Below are 27,615 nucleotides of genomic sequence, written 5' to 3' on the forward strand. Positions count from 1 at the left end.
GCATTAGATTCTAAAGCGGTAAATAAAATGAATCATCATTCTTACCTGCCATTTACTTTGGACTGTGAAACAAGAAATCAGAAACAAAAGCAATGGAACTAAGTTTATACACAGTGATGTTATCAAATTAATTTTGAATGCTGAGTTGAGTGCACCAACAACCAATAGGAAAATAGTAGCAGGTGTAACCATTGACGACAGAAATAGCAGCAGTTGATAGGCTATATATAGACCGGAAATGTTTTCATTCAGCCTCATTACATTTTTCCAATCGCCCAAAAGATCCAGTATGTTAGCCATCGTAGATGGAGACCATCTTCGTCTTTGATTATAAAATTCGTCGAATCCTTCCGGTGCATAGGTTAAAGCATCAGCCGCGGCGGAATATTCCACTCTATATCCTTGTTGTAACAACAGAGTACACAACCAACGATCTTCACCTTGAACGGAAAAAAGATCGATATTACAGTCAAACCTGTGTATAAGGTTCACTCTTTAGACGATAGAAAACTGGACTTACAAGAAAGATGACCTTTGATTGGGAGATAAAAACTCATAGCTATTACTTCAGCAGGACAATCAGAAAATTACCTGCCACATCAGATTATCGCTTAAAAGGTATAACCTTTAATCAGGTTTTACTGTATGATATTAATCCACATGTTCCTAGAATAGGTTTCGTGTATTAGTGTTATAACATTAGCGGTACCAAATTTGATGCACCAGGTGCAAATTCCGATGAATATTTCTCGAGACCAACTTGCTGGAATATTCTAAATCTAATACAAACATTTAAGAGCAGATAGATATGATCAGATATAGTTAAATTCGGACAAGAAATCATTGTTTCAGTAGATATTCCTTAATTTAAAAATATATGATAATGCATGTTACACTATTCAATTTTAATGCGGTTGAAACTCGTAAATAATGTATGCACCGACAAGATGTAGATAAGGCAACAGTAGTAAACCGCTTTTCAAAACATATGACTCGATTGAAATTAAATTCTTTCCAAAAATAACTTTTATACCTTGATCAAACTGAACATAATGCCTGGCTTCTGTTGAGACAGATGTGTATTTCCTCATGACATTGTCATCCATTAAAGCTGAGGCTCTAAACAAGGAGAAACATCCGGGGCTGCACAACACACAGCCAATCATGTGTTCAGTAGACTTTTGTAGCCAATGACTGACAGCATATTCAAATTTCTGGTACCATATCATAGGTCCTTTAATGAAATAAATATTTGTATTAATTTATTCCTGTTTAAGAATGCCATTTTGATTTTAAAAAAAAAGAGTTAATATATCCGTTTATATATTTGAAACTCTATATTGAAGGTTTTCATAATTATTCATGAAAACCTTCAATAAATTTGTCATTTGCAAAACAAAAACAATTGAGTTTTATAAGAAACATGTCAACAAAAATCTATAGAGTTTCAAATTCTGTAAGTTTGTTAATTTAGTATCTACATATAATGCTTGTTATACCATCAAATACATTTAGCGTTTAAAGTTCTAAGAAAACAATTTCTAAAAAGAGAAAAAACAATTATGGAGAATGCTTGTTGCAATATATGCCTTGTATAACATTAAAAGAACAACCCAATTATACATATAGTCCATAGCTATAATTCTAAACGTATGTCTATTGAAGACACACACTGTCTATGTAGCATGATTCGATACCTGTTCCGCACAAACTGAATATGTAGCATACCTGTTCCAATCGGATGAATACGCCCACAAGCCGCGCCCACTTTTTCATTTTTCTTCATTCTGTCAACAAGTAATTGGACAGCAGAAGGTTTGAAATCGACATCTCCATCTAAAGCTAGTATGTATGTATTATCAGCAAGGGTCTGTTTACGTTTTGAATCTAGAGGTTCTGACAAGAGCTTGAAGCCAAGTAGATAGTACATGTACATAACCTGAAATAAATAAAGCTAGAATATAGGTATTTTCAGCAAGGGTCTGTTAACGTTTTGAATCTGAAGGTTCCGACAACAGCTTGGATCCAAGTAGATAGGACATGTACATGACCTGGAAGAAATAACAAATTGTCTCAGCAGTCTTCAAATACGAAAAAGGCAGAAACAGGTAAAAAGATTGAAAAATCGTAAATAAACATAGGACGATGTAGGAAGGGTTAAAGGGTTTTAACACAGTTTTAAAGGTTACCGTAAAATATTTTTAGCAAAAATTTCAGTCGGTTTTAAATACACTCATCATATATACCAGGATTGAACATTTGTATTTGCACCAAACGCACCTTTCATCTACAAAAGACTTGTATGATTCTTGAATAAAGTTAGTTAAAAAGACTTAATAAAGTGTGATGTTGACAAGTATTAAGGACCATCAAATCCTAAAATAATTGCCAAATATAGCTAAGATAATCTATTTCTGAGGAAGAAAAAGGCCTAAGTATTTAGAAAATTAAAATTTTTGCAAACATTTAATTTATTACTATGACCATATCAATGCTAATTCATGTCAATACTAATACCTTCAGGGAATAAAGTCAGTCACGTGACAAGTTTAAACATACCTGGCTCCATCTTTTCTTGTGTCGTACTTTCACTTTATCTTTGAGGTGAGCACTGAGTTTATTATTTCCTGGTAAGGTCCATTCCAATCTGCCGCCATAAGGTGTCGGGTATTTAGTTGGAGGCGGAAGCTTTATGTTTACATTATGTACTTTGCTGATGAAGAGAAAAAGAAAATATTTTCGGTTTAGTAATTTCGTATTTAAAACATATAGCAACACATTGCAATAAACTCATCATAAATACCAGGATTGAAATGTTTCTTTGTTGATATAGTAATTTATTTTATTGCGATTTAGATTATAATACTATTGCCTGCAGTACCCCAATTGTTGACACTTTTGCCTATTGTGTCTGGTTGTTATGGTCACATCATTGTGTCAATATTATGGGATTGTCATACAAATGGGAGGTTTAGCACTCTGTTAAAACAGGATTAATCCACTATTAACTACATAAGGAAATGCTTTAACCACATCAGGAAAATGACAGTTGTTTTCCATTAGTTTGATTTGTTTGAGCTATTTATTTTTTCCACTTGATAAAGTTCTTAGCGAATTAAATATTATTTGGAGTTCGCTAATTTTATTATTTTACTTTTTTAGTTAGTAATAGTCCATTCATTCTTAACATAACAAACGAGATATTTGTATTTTTAAAAAAAAGTAGGATATGAATGAATATTAATAAATAGAAGTGCCAGGATCTTAATGTACGTCCGTCGTATGCATATTAGTTTGATGTGTTCGAGCTTTTGAGTTTGCCATTTGATAAAGGACTTTCAGTGTATACATAACCGTATACCGTGTATACGTCATACGCGCGTTTCGTCTACATAAGACTCATCAGTGACGCTCCGATAAAAAAGTTATAAAGCCTAACAAGTACAAAGTTCAAGAGCATTGTTGACACAAAATTCCAAAAAGATGTGTCGAATACGGCTAAGGTAATCAATTCCTGAGATAAGAAAATCTTTAGTATTTCGAAAAATTCTAAGTTTTGTCAACAGGAAATTTATTAAAATCATATTATAGTAAAACATTCCTGGGAGTTGGGTATGTTTGCTGTTTTTACTTCTTTCTGCTTACCTTGCTGCAGTGTCCAGTACCCGCATGAATTGTTTTACAAAGCTATTCACATGGTACTCGTACTCATCATCGTCATGTGGCTCAAATGCGTCATCAAAGAAAATATGTGCTAGAAAGTAAAAAATGTAACAAATGAGTAATCAAAGAAAACATGTGTTATTAAGTAACAAAGGCGTCATCAAAGAAAATACGTGCTAGAAGGACACAAAGGCGTCATTAAAGAAAGAATGCACTATAAAGTGACAATAGTGTAACACAAAAAAATATGTGCTATAAAGGAACAAAAGCGTCACTCAGAGAAGATATGTGCTATAAAGTAACAATAGCGTCATCACAGAAAATATGTGCTATAAAGTAAGAAAATAGTCACCAAAGAAAATATGTGGTATAAAGTAACAAATTACAACAATAAAATTGTAATACATTAAATAATTCACCCACATTTTGAAACATTTATAGTACGATATTATTATACGATCATAGGTAGATCGACCAACTGTTGTTAATCTAATTATATGAACAGCAAGTATCCCCCATTTTCTACATAAGAAAATGCCTGTACTAATTCAGAAGTATGGCAGTTCTTATCAATGCTCAATGTGTTTGTGCTTTTGATTTAGCCATTTGATTAGGGACTTTCCGTTTTTGAATTTTCCGTCTGAGTGTTTTGTATTAGGTTATGTGTATATATCACCAGGATAATGAGGAAAAAACAAGAATCTAAAATTAAAGTACGCTGTCGGGTACAGTATATAAACAAAAGAAAAAAAGAAATGTGTAGTTAATTCAATAGTGTGTTTACATTAACATGATTAACAGGATGAGAAAAGAATATAAAAAAAAATCGTGAAACTCTGTGTGATACACAACGCATTATACATCAAGGCTTTGTTAGATGATTTTGGACTTAGATTGAATATCACTTTTGTATCACTTCGCCTCTATTTTGCAAAAACGAGATAGCTTAAGTCAAGAATATGTTTGTTGTTATCTATTTGTTTGTTGTGTTAGACCTTATGATTAAGCCATTTGATTAGGAATTTTCTGTTTTGAATTTTCCTCGGAGTTAATATTTTTTGTGAATTTAAGTTTTACTTCTAATCTGCAACATGAAGTTCGATACAACAATAGCTTACCTTCAAATTCGTAATAGTCAGGATCAACGACATCGAAAAATTTCTGTGCATTCTTTCTTGCACATTGATCATTGTCCAGTCTGTAATGAAATAAAAAAAATAATCAAGATTATTTTAACTTCCCATGGTTAAGCAAAATTAATATAAATGTATCAATGTTTTCCTAGCTTACACAACGGAGTATTTTACACTCCTTTCGGAAACACATCATAAAAAATACACCACTGTACTAATTAATAAAACCACAACAAGGCAAAGCCTGCTGTATGAATGGAGTCATCGAAGGTACTGCCTCAATTGTATATTCGGATTCAACTATCATCCAGGGCTTGCCTTATATGCATTAAACTTCGTAAGTTAAAGTATGTTCCGAACGGACCTCTCCGTTTTCTTAAAATGTAATCATTCGTTGGATTTGTATGTAGTGATATGCACTATTGTTTGTCTTTTTCTTTGTTTTAACATTTTTTCAATAAATTTTTCGATTATCGGTGAAATTTCCGTTTTCCTTTTGTATTTTGCACATCTTTTTTACTTCGTTTTGATTTGACCTTCTTTGAAATAGTTTCATCTTGTAGCGCTCATCCGATTTGACGTCTCCATTATTACTCGACGTTACTGTGTATTTATTAATCCTTTTCAGACAATCGAACACATTATTGTGGCAAGTGTCATAGTTTACTCATGTTGAGCAGGATCTACTTCCCTTTCCTGAGGTTTCTACCAGTGTTCGGTGGGGTTCGTGGTGCTTAGTCTTTAGTTTTCTGTGTTGTGTGTTGTGTACTATTATATGTCTCTTTGTATTTTTCTTTTTCAGCCATGACATCTATGAGTTTCAATTTTTGAGTTTGACTGTTTCCCTGGTGTCTAACGCCCCTATTTTACTCACCTGAATAAAGACTGTAAAATCTGCTTCATTTCTCTCTCTGTCTCGTGCCACATAGTAGCACATACGTATATCCTTGGTGTGGGATTTTTCCTTACGGAAGGTCTGTTATAGTCAAAATATCCGGCCTCAGTTTTAGCCAAAGGACTGTCTGGCATAAACTTCAATTTTGTCTAATACAAAAGAAAGAAAATTAGTTTATATTTAGAAATACGATTGAACCTTATTCATCTCTTTATGCGTGTACGCTGAATCATTAAAATTAATTTCTATACAGCCCTTGGATGGTGTAACTTCCAAAACACATGTATGGTGTTATGTTTTATGGCATATGGTGCAATGGTAGAAGATGTATAGTACTATGGTGTATGGTGTAACATGTGTAATGGTGTACGACATTTAAAACTATGAAAATATTGATAGAACTGATCTTAATTTAACATATTAAATAACAATATCGTTATCACAATTCGTATAAGTCTATACTTCAAAAATCGCGATAATTTTTTGTTTGATTAAAAAGTAAATAAAAATAATGAATTAGCTTAAACTTGTTCTTTCATGAGCAAGACCATGAGTGCAATATTTAGCATTAGTGCAATATTTAGCAGGATAATTTGTTCAATTTGATCTGTATCATATAACAACACAGTGTTATTTCTACATGTTGAACCAGTTGGCTTTTTTTTCCCACACGGGCAATATTCAGAATGCCACATAGACAGTTTAATTGGATCTATGAATATATGATTATCGTCAAACGAATAAAAATATGGAGCTGAAATAAAACTTATGGCAAACCTTGTAGATTAGTAAGTGGCATATCGATTTCATATTGAATAGAAAAGAGTGATACACTTTGTTATATGACTTTAATGTTTTTTAGAAAAGTGGGGAAAAAGAAAATAAAAGGAAAGAAAGAAAAAGAAAGACTTCCACGAGAAGATCAGGATAAGGGAGATAATTATGTGTTTACCTTGCCAGATCCTCGAAAATCTCTGTCCCTATCATCTCGTCTCCGATTCAACATCAACGACTGTTCCAAGAATACACCACAATACAGAGGTTGTACGAACAGCCTGATGAAAAAACAACATTTAATTTGCAATAAATAAATGAATAAAGGCAACAGTAGTATACCTCAGTTCGAAATTCATAAAATCGATTGAGAAAAAAACAAATCCGGGTTACAAACTAAATACCCCGTCCATAATATGGAGGTTGTCCGATCAGCCTGACGACAATAATTCTCATTTCTTAAAGAATACCATACAATACAAAACAGATGTTGGACGATCAGTCTGAAACAACATTTATTATTTCTCAAAGAATACCCAAAAATACATAGGTTGCAAATTATATTTGATATTTTTTATATAACATAATTTATACGAACAAAGATGCAGAATGTTCGTTATTTGCATTATGAATGGTCTAGCATTGCTACAGAAAAACCGAACCTAGACATCACATGATCATTGGGTACTGATTATGTATATCTAAATGTGTGTATATTTTGTAGGCTATGTTTGCTATGTATATCCTATAACAACAAGAAACACACAAATAAATTTTATAGTAAAAGCATCTATTTACTCTTTCACAGTTCTTCATAAATGAAATGAACGGAAAGGGTTAAAAATCGCAAACAATTTAAAAACAATATACTAATAATAAATACGTGTACACATAAGATAACCCCCGATTTTGGTGGTGTTAATATGTCTTTCGTTTTTTCTGATGTGTTTTTCTAAAGACATGACCAATCATACATGCGTATTCCCTACTATGGAATTATATAAACTCTTACCTTTCAGTCTGAACCAGCCTTTCAACTCTTGGAATCCAGATGTGAAATGTCACCCACATAAAGGACAACCACCATCCAATAACTACCGGAAGATAATAAACTGAAATCAACTTTTCCAGGAAATCATAAGAAATTCCATGTAGATCGCATGTCCACTGTAAATAATCTGGCATTATGGAATTCGTCTGACTCCCAGATTTCCAAGATTCACAATCACTCATAAAAACACCTGCCATTATTGGTGCAACCAGCATTAACGGTAACGAAAAGCTCGCAACTTGTAGCATTATTTTACACGCAGTTTTCGAAAGTGTGTAACACAAAAGGCAAGCAAAAATCTGTAAAATGGCGGTCCAAAATGGGTCGTTGTAGTAACTCGCTCCTTGAACGTTAGAAACATACAGTGGATATACCATATGTGGGCAGTCTGTTGCATTATTATTTCCATGAAAAAATAAAACTGAAAGACACGACGATTTGAACGTACTCATAAGAGCAGTCATCAACAACAATGTTAGAATAATTTTCCACGCGCTAACAACCGCGTAAATTTTTGTTCTCATTCTTCGAATATTTTTCTTCAATTCCTTCAACTTGTCACCAAGCTTTCCAAGTTTTGTATATTTGTTAACGTAGTTCTCCCACCAACCGAGCGATATAAGAATCAGAGACAATAGAATACCCCAACTCTCAGCTGTCTTCTCACCACGAAGTATGCTAATTACTGGCCACAGTGTCAAAACCGATATTTGAAATATTAGTGCGACGATGTCTGCCATTACGATGTAAAACTTACGTCCTCTTTCACCCTGACAATCAAATAGTTTCAGTAACGATGGAACGACAGCCACACCGAAGCATAGAAAGAGACCTCGTATCGAATCAATTGTTGGTAACACATAAAACGCAAAGATACAGATTCCAACTGAATGTAAGGTTTCTACAACTAAAACCTGAAAAAGAAAAAAATAGAATTTATAAGGTAAGCATGTAAATATCATTTTGATTTTTTTTAAACATGGCAATCAATCATTGGAAACTTCTACAACGCAAAATCTGAAGATTCAACCGTTATACAACATAACAACAACTACACTGAGGAACCTATTTATAAAATAAATAGATATTACAAAGTTGTAATGTATATATCATTTTGGGTTTGCAAATTCAAATGAAATATAAGATTTTAACAATTGAAATATAAATTTGAAGGAATGGATATTTTTAGCCAATAACATAAATGATGTAGAAAGTAAAATAACAACAATATCGAATTCCAAGGAAAGTAAGAAAACGCTTCATGTATCAACGTAACAAAAGATGTAAATAAACTCATCGAAAATAGATACCAGGATTGAAATTTTATATTTACGCTAGACCGCCTACAAAAGACCCATCAGCTCCTAAAACCTATTACCAAAAACAGCTAAGCAAATATTCCTGAGGTAGAAAAGCCTTAGTTTTTTTTTTAAATTCAAAGTTTTGATAACAGTTAATTTATTAATAAAAACATATCAATGATAACTCAAGTCAACACCGAAGTGCTGACTACTGGGCTAATGCTTCTGACATTAACAAATTAACTAGGAGATAACTTTAATGTACTATCCAACTGACAGAAAACAACATCAAATCATACACTTAAAATCTGGCATACGTCGTTTTAGCTTGTGTGTATGTTTTCAAAGAATCAAATGTTGAATGTTTCTAAAACAATTTGTGACGTTATCAAATCAAAATGAACGTTACAAACGATGTTGCGTTATAATAAATAACTTACTATTCCTAGAACTGCAAGGGTTGGCTGTCTTGTCTTCTTGAAACATATCCTCCATAAAGTTTTACAAAATGTAAACAAATATGGCGTCGTTATCACAACAAACAAAGCCCACAACCATCGAACTTCTACATTCTGTGAAAGTTGATACTTTTCTCTTTGCGGTAGGTCAGGCGGAACACGTCGACATTTTGTTACTATTGCAATGCCTTCTTTTGATCGAGAAGTTTCACAATCTAATGTCACATTCTTATAAACGTTTGAAGTTATAAGTAATAATGTACTTTTGCTGAGCATTGTCATGAGTATGATGAAAATTGAAAGAAATATACTTGTGATGACCTTGACAATTTTTCTAAAGATGCTAATGTAATCATCCTCTATGCCTGAGTCTTTGTCTCTAGATGTAACTCGAAAAACATCCCACTTTGAATTATTGGTTGGCAGTTTGACCTCGGGTCTGTCTATAATTGGATCTTTGTGTCTGAAAAATAAAATATAAACCAACATCGAACTCGATTACGTAATACGCATACATAACTGGGGTATTTCCAATCCACATCTACACGTATCTGATACATAACTGGGGGATTTCCAATCCACATCTACACGTATCTGAAAACGTCAGCATGCTTACCTCTCTATTAACCTGAAGCCATTTGGGATTATGTGAACCAAAACTCGAATCAGATCTATCATTGGATTGAAATACATAAACTTTCAGAAGAAAAAAGAAAACAACACATTATAAATGTCATGCGTCCAAAACACTTTTCTTTATTTGCCTTTATCATTAACGGCCAAAGCCTAATGTTTTAAATTCAACGATGTATAAAATATAAATTACCAAAGTTTTTTGCGACATTATTACTCGAACTATACGAACTGTTATATCATTCAATAAAAACAATTATGTTACCTAGATTAAGCTATTCTTAATCTAAAGTTAAAACGCCGTGTAAATGAATGTTTTATTGATAATATGATCCTATATTCAGAAAAATCCTGCTTCTAAAACACTTTTGCTATTGTTACATTCAGTGGCGGATCCAGTCATTTTAAAAAGGGGTTCCAACTATATGTCCCCATTCAAATGCATTGATCGCCCCCTCCCCCACCCCTGGATCCGCCACTGACATTGTACCATTCTCAATCACTGAGAGAAGTAATGATTGTGCTTTCATAAAAAAATAAAGATACCAAAGATACAGAACTCAACGGTAAATTAAAAAAGGGGATGAACAATCAATAAAAACTGACAAAGTAAACGTTATTAACCAACGGAAAGAGCGGCAAACAAATGTCATATACCTGACCTGGAAAGAATAATTCCGAAGAAAATAAATGCAGCCCTAAATTTCCTTCATAAATTAAGGCAACAATAGTATGCAGCCGGTCAAAAGACATGTATCGATTAAGCGAAAACAACATCAGTAATTAGAGGACGATAACGGAAAAGCAAAATAGCATTTAAAATTGAAAAGCAGAATTTTCCTTTAAAGTGGTAAAATTATAAAGAAATATGATTGACACTTACTGTACATATTTAGGAGGATAAGTGTTGTACTTATTTTCGGTCTGAGATTGCTGTTCTTCCTCAATGGCTGCTGCTTCAATATTTCTAGTAAGAGTTGATGCCCTTGAATCTCCTCCTATTTTCATGTTGTCACTACTGGTGTCGCTCCAGGAGGCATTTCCGTCGATGTTTACCGGATCCATTGAACCGTCAAACGCTGGGTTTATGACACCATTTGGCATAGGCTAAACGAAAAACATTATATTGTTTAAATGTTTGTACGGTTACTAAATTACTTTTCAACCAAATTCAAAAAACAAAATATAGCAATATACCAAATAAATTATTGAGATGGTAAAAACTAAATTATTTAAATCCACGAAGAAATAAAACTTTATAATGCAAAGAGAGACGACTTAATTCAACAACCATACGAAGATGATTAAAAAAACGATAGTTTTGTTGGTCGAACTAGTCACAGATATCTTCGGATATTTCACGACTCCATGCTTCTTGTGTTTTTTATATTTATAACATCACTGTATTTGATCATGTCATGATCAACACGACGGATTCGTCTATTGGAACTGGGTATACTTTCCCATCACCATTTTTCTGGGTTTTGTGTGTCTAAGCTTTGGTTTGTTTTCGGGTTGATCACATTTCTGTTCGGTTAATATGTTTCTTGTGATTTAATGAAATTAACGGTACCAATTTTCTTGCACCAGATGCGCATTTCGACAAAACATGTCTCTTCAGTGATGCTCGTGGCCAATATATAATATATCAATTTGAAATTGACAGAAAACAAAGTTAGAAGATTAGTTGATTATAAGCATAATGATAATTTTAGTGGTATAAATATACAGATAAGCAGATGGCTATAAATGTCACCTATATGAAAAATAGAAAACAGTTCAATAACAAAAACTTACCGCTTAAATAAGCATACCCAAGTAGTCTACAAAAGACTCGACAGTGTCGCTCGAAACAAAAATGTTTAAAAGACCAAATAAAGTACGAAGTTGAAGAGCATTGAGAATCAAAAATCCTAAAAGTTTTGCCACATACAACTAAGGTAATATATTCCTGAGGTAGAAAAGCCTTAGTTTTTTTTCAAAAATTTTAAGTTTTGAAAACAATTAATATATAATTATGAATATATCAATGATAACACAGAAGTGCTGACTACTGCGCTGGTTGTTCCCTCGGAGAAATAAATCTCCATCAGCAGTAAACTATATATATACCGGGTAACACATGTACCTCTTTTTTGTCTTTCTGAACAAGTGTTTGAGTGCTAGTATAACGATCTTCCTGCATTTCTGGTAACGTAATATGTCTGTTGATTAGTGTACCATCAATATCTTTGACAGGGGCAGTTTCCTAAAATTAAATGAAATTGAAATAAAAATTCAAATTGTTGGATGGTTTACAGAAATCATTTTGACAAAAAGACAGTTATATGTTTATGTTTAGTTATAAGACATCATTCGGATTAGGAACAAGGATGAAAACAAATGCAATTCACGGCTTTAAATGATCAAAATATATACCTGCCATCCTAACAAAAATCTAGCAAATACAAATAAAAACTATCTAAATTCACAGAATACTCTGCCCTGAATAAACTGAACACAATGAAATCAAATGGGAAATAAAGACCACATTTGGAGCGACAATATGATGATGTTACACCATTTATGACCAGAAGTGGTAGATTTTTTAGCAACAACTCAAATATCGGCATATTCCAAGAACAACGTAACAAAAATATGGATTAATTTCCTGATTTTTTCCAGATTTACCTTTATCTAGAACGATCAAACCATCTAGTTTGAAAGCCAATAAGCATGGACTTACCGGGTTATTTTCGCGGGGTGTAAATTTTCGCTTATTTTCGCGGATAGAACAAAATCGCCAAAATAAATTCCGCCAATTTAAAAGTGTACATGCAAAGGTTATGTTAAAAATGTTGAGTCCGCCAAAATAATAACCGCCAAATTTTTTCGTATACCTTATTCAATGAAAAACTCGAAATTTTACACCCGCGAAAATAACCCGCTATACGGTATTAGACTAAACACAAATGAATAGCAAAATGGCCAAAAAGAACTTGTATTCATCTACATTTACCAACAATAGACCAAACAGTGAATAGAATAATTGTATTATCCTTTTCACTCATTATTTGAAAATTTCTCTCTGCTACATCGCCATGAAATATTACAGAAGACGTTAATAGTGTAAGTCTCAAACAACATAAACTCCATACTCCCGGATTGACGATATTGCAGGGTTTTGCAATTGTTTATTGCCAATAACGCGACGTGGTCATTTAATTCCTGCTAGTTAAAATGTCCATGCAAGAGAAACAAATAGACATAGTGTTAGGTTTAAAACACAATAAAGATTACCGTCAAGTAATCAAAAATAAATGGATTCATTAATATTCGTTGGATACCAATTTTCGTGGATTTCGTGGGTACAGGAGAACCACGAATTCAAATGTTCAACGAATAACAAATTTTCTAAAGGAATGAGTGTAGACTTTGCCAAAACCACGAAATCAAATATCCACGAACATGTAAATTTTCCTCAAACCACGAAAATTGATACCCACGAAAATAAATGAATCCACAGTATTGTAAAAGAAGTATTTGATATTGAATGAATGCATGACAAAAGTAAAATAACAACAATACCGAACTCCAATGAATATTCAAAACGAAAAGTCTGTAACCACATTTCAAAATCCAAAGATCAAACACATTCAACGAACGAATAACAACTGTCATATTCCTGACTTGGTACAGGTATTTTCTTGTATTCAACTTTTCACTATCATTGTAGATATAAATTTCCGAAATGTGTAGTGCTTTTCCAACTTACAAGACCGGCATAAATTTTCCTCAAACGTACTGGTGTCCAGACTTCAGCAGACGATACTGTTAATTCCATTACTAATTAACTCAACTATCATCGCATTCACACGAAACATATTTAATTTGATTGTTTGTACAAATTCATGAAGCAAGTGCGAGCTCATCAGCTACGAAGGCGTACAACAATCTATAATATTCCAAAATAACCAAATGAAACGGATGAAAGTTAATGATATTTTATTTACCTTACTTTCAAACAATCATGTAAACAGAATTAAATAAAGACGTTTACATCTACAGCCGGGCATTTAAGAATCTTTGAAGCTGATAAGAAGATTAAGCATCCTTGTTAGATGATAAACAAATATAGGTAATATGTCTTTAATGGTTTGGCAAAAGGGAAAGTCGGAAAGGCGTTCCGAATGACTAAACAAACACGGTAGCTAGTGATAGGCATATTTAGACTTTGCGGTATGTCAAACGTGCTCGTAACTGTGACGTGTATGGGTGTTTCTATAAGTTTTGTAATGTGTGATGTCATAATTAATTATTTTAATTACGTTGATTTTATATTTAGATGTAACGTCCTGATGAATGTGTTGTAGTGTGAAAATGAGTTTAACTGCACGTAAATATTTTAAAACCGGAAAGATCCTCCTTTGTTTAAACCTTTCACAAATGTTTCAATTGACTCGCTATATCTTTAAAGTTAAGATCACGAGAATGTTTCAGATTCAATTTAACTGCTTCTGGAATTACTTTTATTAGACTGGAGGGATCCGAATGCTTCTGGAATAAATTTTATCAGTTTCGGATTTTTAGGAAAACATTCATAAAAAGACCGTTAAATGAAAACAAAGTTGACATCAGCTTTCAATTTTGTCATAACTTTCCTTTTTGAATTTACCCCAAAGTTCAGTATTTTTTGTGATTTTCCTTTTTGTTATTCATTCGTTTGGTGTGTGTGTCCTTTTGGTTTTGGCATTTGATAAGGGACTTTCCTTTTTTGAATTTTCTTCGGAGTTTGGTATTTTTGGTATTTTACTCTTTGAATAGTGTTGTTCAACACTTTGAACTTCGATAATTGTAAGAAGACGGAAAAGAATGTTTAGATCATCAGATTCCTTTAATGACATGTATGTATAAACTTCACAAGCCAGAAACAGTCACAGTTTTGTCTTATCTTCAAGTGATAGATTCCTATATGATCAGAAGTGTTTGTGTTTATAAAACACCGAGTGTACTCCAAATATTTAATCTTGTATTTGCAAATAATTCTATACCAACAGACAGTTCACCCACAATGCACCAGAGAGTTCACCCACAATGCATCAGACAGTTCACCCACATTGATGACTCTCGATCTTTTGATAATTACCCCTACTTATGAGTATAGTGCATTTCGAAAAGTTTTTGAAAAATATCATAGATTTATAAGTAGGAGTTTGATCTACGGCATTGAGACATCAATATATCAAAGCATGAATTAAAATCTGGTAGTGAACAAGAGGTCTGCAATGATAGAGAGAATAGTTGTCTCATAATCGCCCAAGCTTACAAAATGATATAAATAAAAACAGTAATTTTCATATTTTCATAATAAGAGGCAAAACTTCAAAATATCCAAAATAACTAAAAAAATTATATATATACATGTATATATAATAAAAGCTATAATACAATTTTCCATTCGTTTCGGCCATTACTGTTAAATTTATTATAATACAATCATTAAAGTCATAAGAAACCTCAAATCAAAAAAAAATAATGCACATGTTTTTTATAACTCAATGGATAGTTTTCAAAACTTATGTACATATACTTTTTTCTGAAGAAAATTCTTTAATTTATTCATATTTAGAAGAAGTTTACTTTATTTTAATTGCTTGCTTGCAGCAAACAATTCCCCCGACATATTTTCCGTATGCAAAGTGACCTCAGTGTAACCCATCTCGTAAAACTCCGGTGATCACAATACGCATGGATGTCCTTAAAATAAACTATAATCTGAATACACATGTTAAACACGTGCTCTCTTTCCATGCTTTTTTGTTAATTTTTTGTCGATTGTTGACAAACAGGTGACCATCGTTAAACTTCGGCTTCAAAACACGAACTTTAATTACCTGCCATATTTTCTCAACAACACTGACCGATTGAAAAAAAAATTTACGATTATACGAAATTTATGCGAAAAAAATGATAAATTTGTGCACAGAAGACTAAGTTTATGATGTGTGTATGCATTGGTTCAAGAATTGGAAGAACATAATTTTTCACCGGTCACTCGTTTCTTATGACTTTAAGATACTATATATTAAACAAATGATAACTTTTAATGGAATTTAATTGAGAAATATTGATATGTGAACAAAAAAAAAAGATATTAAAATCATTGTAGATAAAGTGCCAGTCTTTGTAAGAATCAGGCAATTTTGGTAAAAATCAAAAACATGACCAGAAAAAACCCACTGAGCTAATCATGCTATTTAAAACTAACCATCATCCTGAGTTAAAAATTATTAGTCTTTCATTTGTGTTTTTCTGGTAATATCAAATAACTCGGATAGGTAATTGGTTATAATGATAGCAAATTACAGAGTTATCTTCCCTTATTTGTTAATTTCTAGTGCATTTCAACAAATTGTATCTTCTATTACCAGAACAGAAAACGGAAATGGATGTTATTTTTGTGCATTACTACATATTATGAACTGAAATCAATGTCAAATTTTTTTGGTCATGTTTTCACAACTGCCTGATTCTTAGGCAGACTGGCACTTAAATAAAGAAATGTTACAATAGGGATACACACGTATGATGGTTATGCGAGTAATGTATTCGAATGGTTACACAAAATATCTATTTGATGTCACGTGAGTGCAGAAGGATACACCCAAGAACTAAGATAAAAAACGAAGATGCGGTGGTATATAAATAAAGGCAACAGTAGTATACCGCTGTTCAAAACTCATAAATCCATGGACAAAAAACAAAATCGGGGTAACAAACTAAAACTGTGGGAAACGCATTAAATATAAGAGGAGAACAACGACACAACACCGAAACGCAACACATACAGAAACGGACCAAGCAATAGACAAAATGGTATGATTGCCAATGAAACGGACAGAAAAATAAGTTTCCTACTTTCCTACACACATTATAATATGGAAAATGGTTGAAGACTCTTGCTGTAAGTTGTGTGGTAAGCAAGCAAATCTTGGACATGTTTTGTCGTCTTGCAGCACAGCTCTAAAGGATAGCAGATATACATGGCACAATGACCAAGTCCTTCGACAGATAGCAGCAGTCTTGGACATACAGGAGAGAAAGACGACTATAATAGAGAAGGGATCAAATATAAAAAAGAAGATGTGGTATGATTGCCAATGAGACAACTCTCTAAAAGAGATCAAAATGATACAGAAATTGACAACTATTATATGTCACCGTAAGGCTTTCAACAATGACCAAAGCCCATGTTCGTTTAACATTTAAATAACTAAAATAATTAGATTAGTTTTCAGTGATATACCATGTATAATGCTTAAATAGAAAACATGAGCTAAACAAAACAATTCTAGAAAACTAATAGATCTAAAGGTAGAATTATACTTTATGATAAACAAGTTTAAACCTTTACACAAATTTTAAGAATACGATAATCTGGTTGTTTTAACGAAACGAATTTGATATCTTTATTAATGAATCAGGCTAATATATACAAAAGTATTACTGGTACATTTATATATATAAATGGTTTAGTTAAAACTGTCCAACGCCTAACAATTTGTAATTCATACTAAAATTTATAAACAACACAGATTATGGCGGACGAATATCGCCCTCTGTTTGGTGTGAATAAAATAAACAGCGGCATCATTGAACTTTGGTATCACTTGTTTCAAAATTTTAATTTCATAAATTTGATGATTTCTTTTAATAATTTTTATTTGCGAGCGTCAGCTTTTCGTAAATATTCTTACATATAACTGTAAGAAAGACTAAAACCAGGGGAAAGGGGAACGAAATATAATGCAGCTGATTGGATTGAATCAAAACATATAGTTAAAAACAAGTTGGTCTGTTTTTGAGACATTTTATACTTTCTCTTTGGTTGAATATTGGGCTATGAATTTGTGGTATGTCGGGCTGTCATTTTGTGGCAAGTCAAGCGTTTATTTTGTGGCATTTCGCCCTTTATATTTTGTTGCATATTGGGCTATTAGTTTGTGACAAATCGGACTATAATTGTATTTTCTTACATTTTCTCCATTCATTCAAATAAAGAGATGAAAGTACATTTATACTGTCAGTGTCCAAGCTTTGATTACAATACCTTGTTGAAATATTATTTTATTTACAAATTTCCAATAATAAAAAAAAATGAAATTCATTTTATTTCGATCTAGCAAATTTTAATCATTATCGAAATTCTTACACTTTTAGTCCCAGATCAATTTGTAAAATACAAGTCCATACTATAAATTCGATGTCAATTTATTTGACCTTGTCTTTAGCACTACTTAACTTTTTACAAGTCGCCTGTTTACTATTTAAACAATCTACATTCATAGTTATACCTTGTCTTACTTTTACAAGATGATGTTTTAACAAACAATTAACCAAACAGCTTTAAATTACCAAATATTTTCTGCATACCATTTTTTGTGGTACACAAGAGTCGGATAGAAGATGATCCGGATGGGAGGTCCTTTTTTTTTTTTTTTTTTTTTTGGCTCATTTTACAATTTTGATTAAACACACCATTATTCTCTATTCATAATATGTTTTACTTATTTTTTTAAATATATTTCAACAACCCATTATCCATTGCTTATTATTCAAATTTGATTAAACAGCCTATAATTCTCTATGCATAATTTTTTTGCTTATCATATATTTTATTTATTATTCAAATTTGATTAAACAACCTATTATTCTCTCTTCATAATACTGTTTACTTATTGTTCAAACTTGTTTAATCACGACATTATTTTCTATTCCTTATTTTTTGGCCATTTTTTTTTAATTCTTAAATTTCTGGCATATTTTATTGTAGTATTTGTCCACATATATATGATATATTATAAACCATGTTATATATCATGCCTTAAATAGCTAACTTTAAGATATGATTAATTTTGGGTTGCTAACCTCCAGTGGTAATTGTTCCGTGCATATTCAGACCTTCTCTTAATCCGATTGAGTCTAAGAGAAGGTCGAAAATATATTCAAAGAGATATAAAAAACGAAACGCTGTTAATACCAAAGTCTAAAATTAATAAAAAAAAGAATGATTTCATTTACTTGAACCTACTTGATGTGTTATATCATAACACTTTGACATTTGCCACCCCTTTAAGGTGGTACATAACACTACAGGGAGATAACTCTGTAAAGTCAGCTTAACGTTTTAATTACGTTGTGTTGTAAAAAGAATATAAAGCTTCTCAATGATCAAAATTAGTGTTTGTCAAATTGCTATATAACCAGTGTAATTTTTCTGACAAAACGGTTCAATTTTTTTTATATTTTTATATTTTTGTTTAAGTGTCAAAGAAAATACTTTGACAAAATTTAATGGAAATTAAACGAGCCAAATTTATTTTAGTGAAGGTGTTGGGTACCACCTTAAACAGATATAATACAAGATAAATTATACTCAATATGCAACTACTTCGACATATAATAGATGATTGGAAAATAATACATTTACATGTTATTATCTAAGTAATAAAGTATTGGCAACAGAATGTCTATACATTATGTTGTAAATGGTTAAGAAACATGGAGCAATCATAATCGATCTATTTTTCAATAATTTGAGATTTGGTCTTAATTCTTAAATTCTTATAGATTGGTTGTTTTAAACACTATTTAAGCATGCTGCATGTAGAGTTATCAGACTCATAATTCAATACGCCAGACGCGGGTTTCGTCTGCATACGACTCATCAGTGACGTTCAGATCAAAATAGTTATAAAGCCAAACAAGGGCAAAGTTGAATAGCATTGAGGACATAAGGGAGCAACCATTTGATTTTTATGGGGGGGGGGGGGGCTAGGATGGCAGGACAGGAGGAGTTTTGAGTAAAATAAAAGGCAGGATGAGACACTTGCAAAAAAAAGGCAGGACGACAATTTAGGTAAAAACAAAATGGATAAACTAAAAAAAAAAGGCAGGACCGAACAGAGTGAAACATAAAAAGGCAAGACAGAGATTACAGCTAAAAAAAAATGCGGGACAACATTTTTCATCCTTTTTTTCATTTGTTAAAAAAAATTAACAGTACTTTCTCTAAAAATTCTGAAGTAACATACAATAGATTTGATTGTAAAACAGTCTCAGATTTACTTAGAAAACTATATTGTGGTAAGTGTCTCAATAGCAATTATTTTTGACTTTTTCAACACTAATCAAACAGTTTTTGCTTCATAAAAAGATAAATGAATTTCTTTTCACAGTGTGGATTTATTTCAAAAGTCATTGGCTTGCACAAGAACAAAAATATAAAAAGGATTAATATTGAAAATTGTATGGCAAGTTTTAAAAAAAAGGTTAAGAAAAAAAGATTTTTTTTAATTTATTTTTCGAGAAAACGCTGTTTTTTTTAATTTTAAGATAAAATGCAACTATGCTTCTCAATAAAAAAACAAACATACAATTATTCGAATCAATATTATTCTTAATTTTTAACTTATTCTCAATAGAAAAAAAAATTAATTCTTCTTTTCTTTCTCTGACAAACAATTTTTCTTTCAGAATTTGTTTTCTAACAACAGCATAGACATTACATCATTAATATAAAAACTTTGCACAGAACTGAATATACGAGGGTGTGGATTGAGTTTACAGAATAAGTAGTTTTAATGGTAAAAAACAATGCAGAAAAATAATTAAAGAATAAAATTAAAAGAATAAGAGAAAATATGTCAAATAAATAAGGAACAGATAACAAAATGGGGATTAAATGTAAAGAGATAAAAAAAAATGTAGAGAAAAATTACCAAAAATATCACAAACAGAAAAAAATTAAATAAAGGACCCACCCCTCCACGATGTAAAGTCATAGATATTTTGTCACGTCAAATTTCTTACCTGTACATTGTTGTATATTGCTGCCATGTTGGTTATTTGGTACTTCTGCTTGTATCCGAAAGTCCTAAAACACAAAATTGAATACAGAATAGAACATTTAAAATAATCGAAAGTACTAAAACACAAAATTGAATACAGAATAGAACATTTAAAATGTATCCGAAAGTCCTAAAACACAAAATTAAATACAGAATAAAAAAAAATAAAAATGCCGGAACCGCATACAGAGCAATATTAACTCACTCTTTCGACGCACTATATTTTACTTCCGGTTTTTATATGAGTATTGGTACTGCCCATGACATAGATTTATAATGTCTTTTTTTCACATGAACGCACGACAGTGTCATCAGTAATGAAATAGCATTAATCCTCTCTAATGTCCTGAAGCTTTTATATTTATCATTCCTCTAGGAAACACTGTAATTTTCCTCTTCAACTTCGTGCTTTATTTGGCATTTTTGATTTTTTTTTTTAATTCAAAAGCCATTGATTGGTCTTTTGTAAACGAAACTAGAATCTGGCGTAAAACATTGTATTCCTATTATGTACATGTATGCTGTACTTTTCTACACATTTGTACAAATTAAATTCAGTTTTTCTGGTAACTCAATGAAACAGGGTATATTTTCAAACTAAAAAAAAAATGAAACCGAAAAGTGTATATAAGTCTACACTTATGTATGAGATTCTCTTAATTTTAAAAATTTGAGTATAAGCAACTACTTTTCAGTTATTTAAAAATTTTAAAAGTTCAAATAGATTTTTTCTAATTGTTTCAACATGAACCTACTCGTTTACTGTTTCTTCCGTAAACATTTACAAATAAGTGATAAACTGTTCACAATTTATTCTTCTTTTCGGAACAAACGAAATATTCATTTGATTAAATTCTAAAAAGTATTTCCTATTTATTTCAAAATCATTTCCGACAAAAAAATATGCGTACCAATGTTTATGATTATGACTAAATGTTGAATAATTTTACGCCTCACCATTTTAATGTCTTTTTGGCTGTCACCTCCGAAGGATGAATATTTATATTGTTAGGGTCCATTTTGGTATAAAATGGCGAAAGTTTGTTAGGGCGGAGAAATGTTTGTAAATACAGCTTTAGTTACAAACGGAACTATTTTGAGGGCGGTATCTTTTACTCCATCACGATGTAAATATCTTTGTCATCAGGTGTTCAGTATCATCAGCCTCGTTCTGGATCCAGTTAACGTTGACGGAGGCTACACTGAAAATATTAAATAGATATTTGTTTTAAACATACCATATCTAACTTGTTAATCTGTTTTTCACGTGTCAAATGTGGTCTAACTTTAAAACAGTAGATTAATCCAATAAAAGGATTGCCGACAATTAATCTACCGGTAGATATGGACACTTTCTAATGGCGTTTGATGATACTTGGTATTTATGATATGCAACTTACGATTAAAAAATGAGTTGGCGTATAATATTTGTATAAGTATGTCTTTACAGTAGTGGAATATTTTACAAAATACCATACTTTCTCTTATGAGGAAAGGCGTAACTTTTTAATAACTTATGACATCTGTATAGCTGTACAGTTGGAATATGAAGTAATATGTTTAATATAAAGTACTCCTGCAGATATACTTAACATTCATGGGTAACGACGTACAATGTATGTGCATGGATTGCTATCGGCAGATGCGTTCGGGACCAATGATTTCGCGGGCATCTGCAGAAGTATATATCTTACATACATGTACATATAACAACATAAATTCACGGAATGATGTAACTGCTTTACTATGCCCAGGTGCCTTTTGGACCAATGATTTAAGAGGGTCACTTACAGAATAATTTACATACATGTAACAACATACTGAAATGCATGGAACACGTAACTACATTCAGACTATCACCAGGGGCGTTCGGGACCAATGATTTCAGAGGAGAAAACTTGTTTTACAAGACAGCGAAGTTCCTCCACGGTATACTTTACCTTTAAAGGTTCTGATCTGAGGTTAAGAACGATTACTAAATTAATATACACAGCTATCTGCTTGCTTTCTTATGGAGCCTCAAATATTGCTAAAGTTCAACTCCTAATTTTGAATTATTGGTGCCCCCTTTTCCCAATCGGTATGTAACATTTAAAATGTGTTACAGTAACTACCTAAATTGAGACCCTAAAAAGGACTTGACAATATCATATCTGAAAACCAATATTGACGATCTAAAATTTGCAAAAGAACAACAAACGTCTGTGTTCTGTTAAATGTGTTTTTACAATGTTGCCTTTTGCTAAAGTGAGGCAGTATTTCATTTTATATGTTTTAGGGTTCAGTATGATGCCTATTTTCAATGAACTACATTTGTAGTACACATTTCTATTAAGGAATCAGCTGAAGCCCGCCTCCGGGAGCGGAATTTTCTAGCTGTGTTGAAGACTTCGGCTGTTTTCTGCTCTATGGCCGGGTTGTTGTCTCTTTGACACATTATCCATTTCCATTCTCAATTTTATATACCAAAGAAATATATAAATATGAAAATTGTGTACTTCACGAGAAGATGGATAATTATGCAAGTTAATATGCAAACATATCTTTGATGTAGCTGATTAAAATTGATCAAGAGTAACAACTTACTTATTCTTTAAAAGGCATCAAAGTTTTAATTTTTGTTCGTTCTATTTTGTTTGGATACAGGAGCTTGGTGTTCCCAAACTGTGAAGTGTACAGGATGAAAGCAGCTAGAATTTACTTGTTATTCCATTTTGCATTTTTTTTTTATTTACAGTTTGGCACTTAGACATAAATTACATCATTATGTATAATTACCATTAACTTTAAAAGAAATACATTCATTCGGTAAGTTTCACTGCAATTTCAACAAAAAATACACAAACAAACTAATTTAATCAAATATATTGCTGTGTTTTTAAATACTAAGCATTTGTAAATTGCAGTCGAAATTGCAAATTGGATTATTGACAGAATTTGATTCTTAAATGGTTTTAAATTCAGGTAGGGTGTAACCTTGGAATTATTTCATTCAAGTTGTAGATACAGTACTTGATCTTGTCAAAGTGAAAATACAATTATATTGGGGGCGAAGAATCGGTATAAAGGGAAGTAACTCTATATTAGCAGTTTGCTTTGGCGTTTGTAATAGGTAGTTTAATCAATTTCTATCAGTTAATAACGACGCATTTGATTTGAGAACCTTCTTACGGTTTACTCTCTTAAAACGACAGCACAAGGTTTTGCTCATTATTGAAGGCCGTACGTTCAGTTTCGTAGTACTTTTTAAAATGATATTATTTTCATAATTTGTGTACTGTTTCGTAAAGGACATTTGTCCACTACGAAACTGCTTCTAAACACACATCTTATTGTAATTTTAAATGTTTCCTATAAACATTCCAGTTTGTTTACTTTAAATACTAGAAATATCTCATTTTTTTCTGAATTGGAGGACCATTTCGTATCGTTAAAAATTAAACAGTACCTCACATATGAAGGTATAACTCATGTTACGCTGTGGACATTTTGATGCGTTTTGTAGTTGGCAAAACCGTTTAGTGGTTGACAAGAAATTTCGTAGTTAACATCAGCCTTATTCTATGTTTATAAAAACATACTGAAAACAAGAATGGGTCCAAAGTACACGGATGCCCCACTGGCACTATAATTTTTCATGTTCCATGGACCGTTAAAATGGGTCAAAAGTCTAATTCGGCTTTAAAATGAAAAAGGTCATATTATAAGCATCAAGTGTACTAAGTTTCAGGTGGATTGGACTTCAGCTTCATCAAAAACTACCTTGACCAAACACTTTAACCTGAAACTCCCACTTTCATTTTCTATGTTCAGTGGATCGTGAAATTGAGGTCAAAAGTCTGATTTGGCAAAATTAATTATTATAACGCAAAATAAAATACCAAAACGACAAATACATATTCGAACTGATATTATTATTCCATTTTCCTTTTTTTAACTATAGTAAACTACTGAGGAGTTAAGAGATTAACAAAAGACATTTATATCATAAAAGTGTATGTGTAAAAAAGTTAGTGGACCATACGAAAATAATTCAGCAATGCAAAAATAATCAAAACACACATTTAGATACAATGCATCGCGATAGTGCTCCTACTGGATATACACTAGACAAGACTGAAGTTGACATAATTTATTGAATAAATTATTATTTGAACCAAAATGTCAGAAGGACATACAGAGTTGTTGAATATTAAAATTGTTTCAATATTAATCTGTTTGATATAACTCTATAACAGTCAACATACTTTATTAACATTAATAGTATTTATTTAGTAAAATACCTTCTAAGCTATAATCAAATATCACTGGCGACATGAAATAGCGTATTTTATCTACAGAAATATTAAATTGAAATAGGTGAGGGAAAATTATATTAGGTCAATTTTTAGAACTCGAGATTTAAGATTACGGATTATATCATTTAAAAGGACTGTATGCGTCAAACATGCCCATTACTCTCTGACGTACGTCTCCTTATGACGTCACCAGAATATGTGTACATCTCTCTTTTGATCATAGTATTTACAATCCTCTTTTAGATTAACCTCATCATAGATATCAATTAAATGAAACGGTACATACCAAATAAGGATTGGTAAAAAGAGGAATACTTAAAAACTTGAATTTCGGATCTAATGTTTTCCTCAACTTGCGTACATTAACAATTTTACAAATCGTTGATCGAAACTACACTAACATTCAATCTATTGTTGCCACATATTAGAACTAAAACCAAAAATTGTGATAAATTTTCTTTTTGTTTGCTATTTTTTTCTTTTCTTTTTTTTATCATCTTTTCTTTATTTGTAAAGCTGTCATTATTTATAAGCATCAAGTGCAGTCATAGATTTAGTTAGAGTGGTTTTGGGACAGACATCAACACTTGTGGGTTCTGGGACAGACATCAACACTTGTGGGTTTTGGGACAGACATCAACACTTGTGGGTTTTGGGACAGACATCAACACTTGTGGGTCTTGGGACAGACATCAACACTTGTGGATTTTGGGACAGACATCAACACTTGTGGGTTTTGGGACAGACATCAACACTTGTGGGTTTTGGGACAGTCTATGGATTTTTTTGGAAAAAAAAATTGTTTCCAATTTTTGGTGAAAAAAAATAATTTGTTTTGGACCCTGTGAAAAAAAAAACTGTTTGTTTCACCCTCAGCTGCCAGTATATGTGTAATGCTTATATTGAAAGAAAAAAATGTTTTCGGTTTGTCGCTAAAAAAAAATGGATTGTTTGTACAGAAAAAAACACAATAGCCCCCCCCCCCCCACCCCCGAAAATCAAATGGTTGCTGCCTAATGCGCCATTCTATAACTTTTTTTTTTTTTACTGTGCTTGAAATTTTCAGCCGGAAATAACTGTGAACAATATTAGTATTACAACCATCATAGTTATACCAGTGAAAAACTGAAGGGACATGATCAACAAAAAGACGGTATTAATCATACTTCTTTCAATTGCTCTTATTCTTGACAGAGTAGAAAGGTAAATTATAAGGATTTTGAAAATGAATAACATAGACTGAAAGAACTGAAAATATGCAGTATTACGCCATCCACACAAAACGTGACAGTTACGTAACGGACAAAATACAGATTAACAACAATTGAAAATGAATATCCCGTCTGCAAAAAATGATTATGCCACCCTCTTCCTATGAAAATTGTCGTCCGCTTAACATACAAGCTTCAATAACAAACTATTTGAAAACACAATGTCGAGCTCAAGACCGATCAGAAGTTTTTTTTTATTACTGTACTTAAAATCATGCATCACCTACCTGACTTAAAAAAAAACCGGATGCTTTGTTTTAAATCAACAATATTCTTCAAACGATGGGAAAAAAAGAAATATTAAGAAAATATTTAATTAAGAAGTATCACATCTCTGAAACCTGTTTTAAGGGTCTGGATGGGGGATCTTTATTTCTGTATTCTTTTTTATGCCTTTTTTCTGAATTCTTCATAAAGATTTTTTGTTATTTTCTATTCTTTCTATTTTATCACCATTTAATTCTCTTTTCTAAATGTGTGATGCCTATCCTCTTCCCCCTTTCTAAACATTTTTAACCGTTTATTGTGCTCATTTTGCTTATTATTCTGTACACCCCAACCAGGGCCTCTATCATTCTCGTGCAACCAACAAGTCATCTGTCATTTCCGGAAACAGAGTAAAAGAACGAGGAAGAAAAAGCCTATAGCGAGGCATGGATACCGAACTATTACCTTATTTGAAAATTTAAAAATGAACATGCTCTTACCACATCTGCTTATATCTATATGCAATGTAATTTTATAAAAATGACTAAATCAAAACAGGAAAACAGGAAAACCAACGGTTTTATCTATATTAAAAACAAGAAACGAGAAACACTTATAAACAATATCAGATGCGAATTTAGGGGGGCAGAGGGCCCGGGCACTCCCTTTTTGGAAAAAAAGGATGCTTATATAGGGAATCACTGAAGCGTGACTGTAGCGGGCCCCCTTTTATGTCAGTCAGTTGGCCCCCACTTATGAAATTTCTGGATCCGCCACTGCATATCAACAAACGACAACACCTGAACGACATGTTTCTGATTTAGGTAGAAAAGGGTCAGATATGCACATTTTCTTAACAGAAGTCCTAGTAAAACATTTGTAAAGTTGTAAATTGTTGTTAAGTTACAGAACTGATTTTTGTGGTTTTTGATTGGATTATTTTCAGCACTTTTGGGTGATTCGAAGGCTTGAAGTTTGGTAGTTGGGTTAACTGAGTTTGATTCACTGAGTCTGAGATTCCAGAGCATAAAATAAAATTGCA

At 32.0% G+C, this 27,615-nt stretch overlaps 1 protein-coding gene across 3 annotated transcripts in view; it reads right to left on the reverse strand.

Moving 5' to 3' along the window:
- The window catches only part of LOC134694580 (chitin synthase chs-2-like), a 31,057-nt gene extending 9,070 nt beyond the window's left edge, over nt 1-21,987 (reverse strand). Inside the window, exons 1-14 of one of the 3 annotated variants that reach the window (XM_063555597.1) lie at nt 21,755-21,987; nt 20,760-20,823; nt 12,037-12,156; nt 10,792-11,015; nt 9,258-9,738; nt 7,478-8,430; nt 6,644-6,746; nt 5,671-5,840; nt 4,782-4,861; nt 3,646-3,754; nt 2,560-2,713; nt 1,729-1,939; nt 1,034-1,234; nt 46-440 (exon numbers count right to left, since the gene is read on the reverse strand). In XM_063555597.1, the coding sequence (XP_063411667.1) occupies nt 46-440; nt 1,034-1,234; nt 1,729-1,939; nt 2,560-2,713; nt 3,646-3,754; nt 4,782-4,861; nt 5,671-5,840; nt 6,644-6,746; nt 7,478-8,430; nt 9,258-9,738; nt 10,792-11,015; nt 12,037-12,156; nt 20,760-20,823; nt 21,755-21,816 (3,327 nt within the window). In that variant the 5' untranslated portion in view covers nt 21,817-21,987. Of the gene's footprint in view, nt 1-45; nt 441-1,033; nt 1,235-1,728; nt 1,940-2,559; nt 2,714-3,645; nt 3,755-4,781; nt 4,862-5,670; nt 5,841-6,643; nt 6,747-7,477; nt 8,431-9,257; nt 9,739-10,791; nt 11,016-12,036; nt 12,157-13,662; nt 13,838-20,759; nt 20,824-21,708 lie in introns of those variants that run through there. The other 2 variants (XM_063555600.1, XM_063555599.1) reach the window with 2 other exon arrangements.
- Between the last annotated feature and the right edge of the window lie 5,628 nt (nt 21,988-27,615).

Source organism: Mytilus trossulus, chromosome 13 (assembly GCF_036588685.1).
Source record: "Mytilus trossulus isolate FHL-02 chromosome 13, PNRI_Mtr1.1.1.hap1, whole genome shotgun sequence".
Classification (NCBI taxonomy): Eukaryota; Metazoa; Mollusca; class Bivalvia; order Mytilida; family Mytilidae; genus Mytilus; species Mytilus trossulus.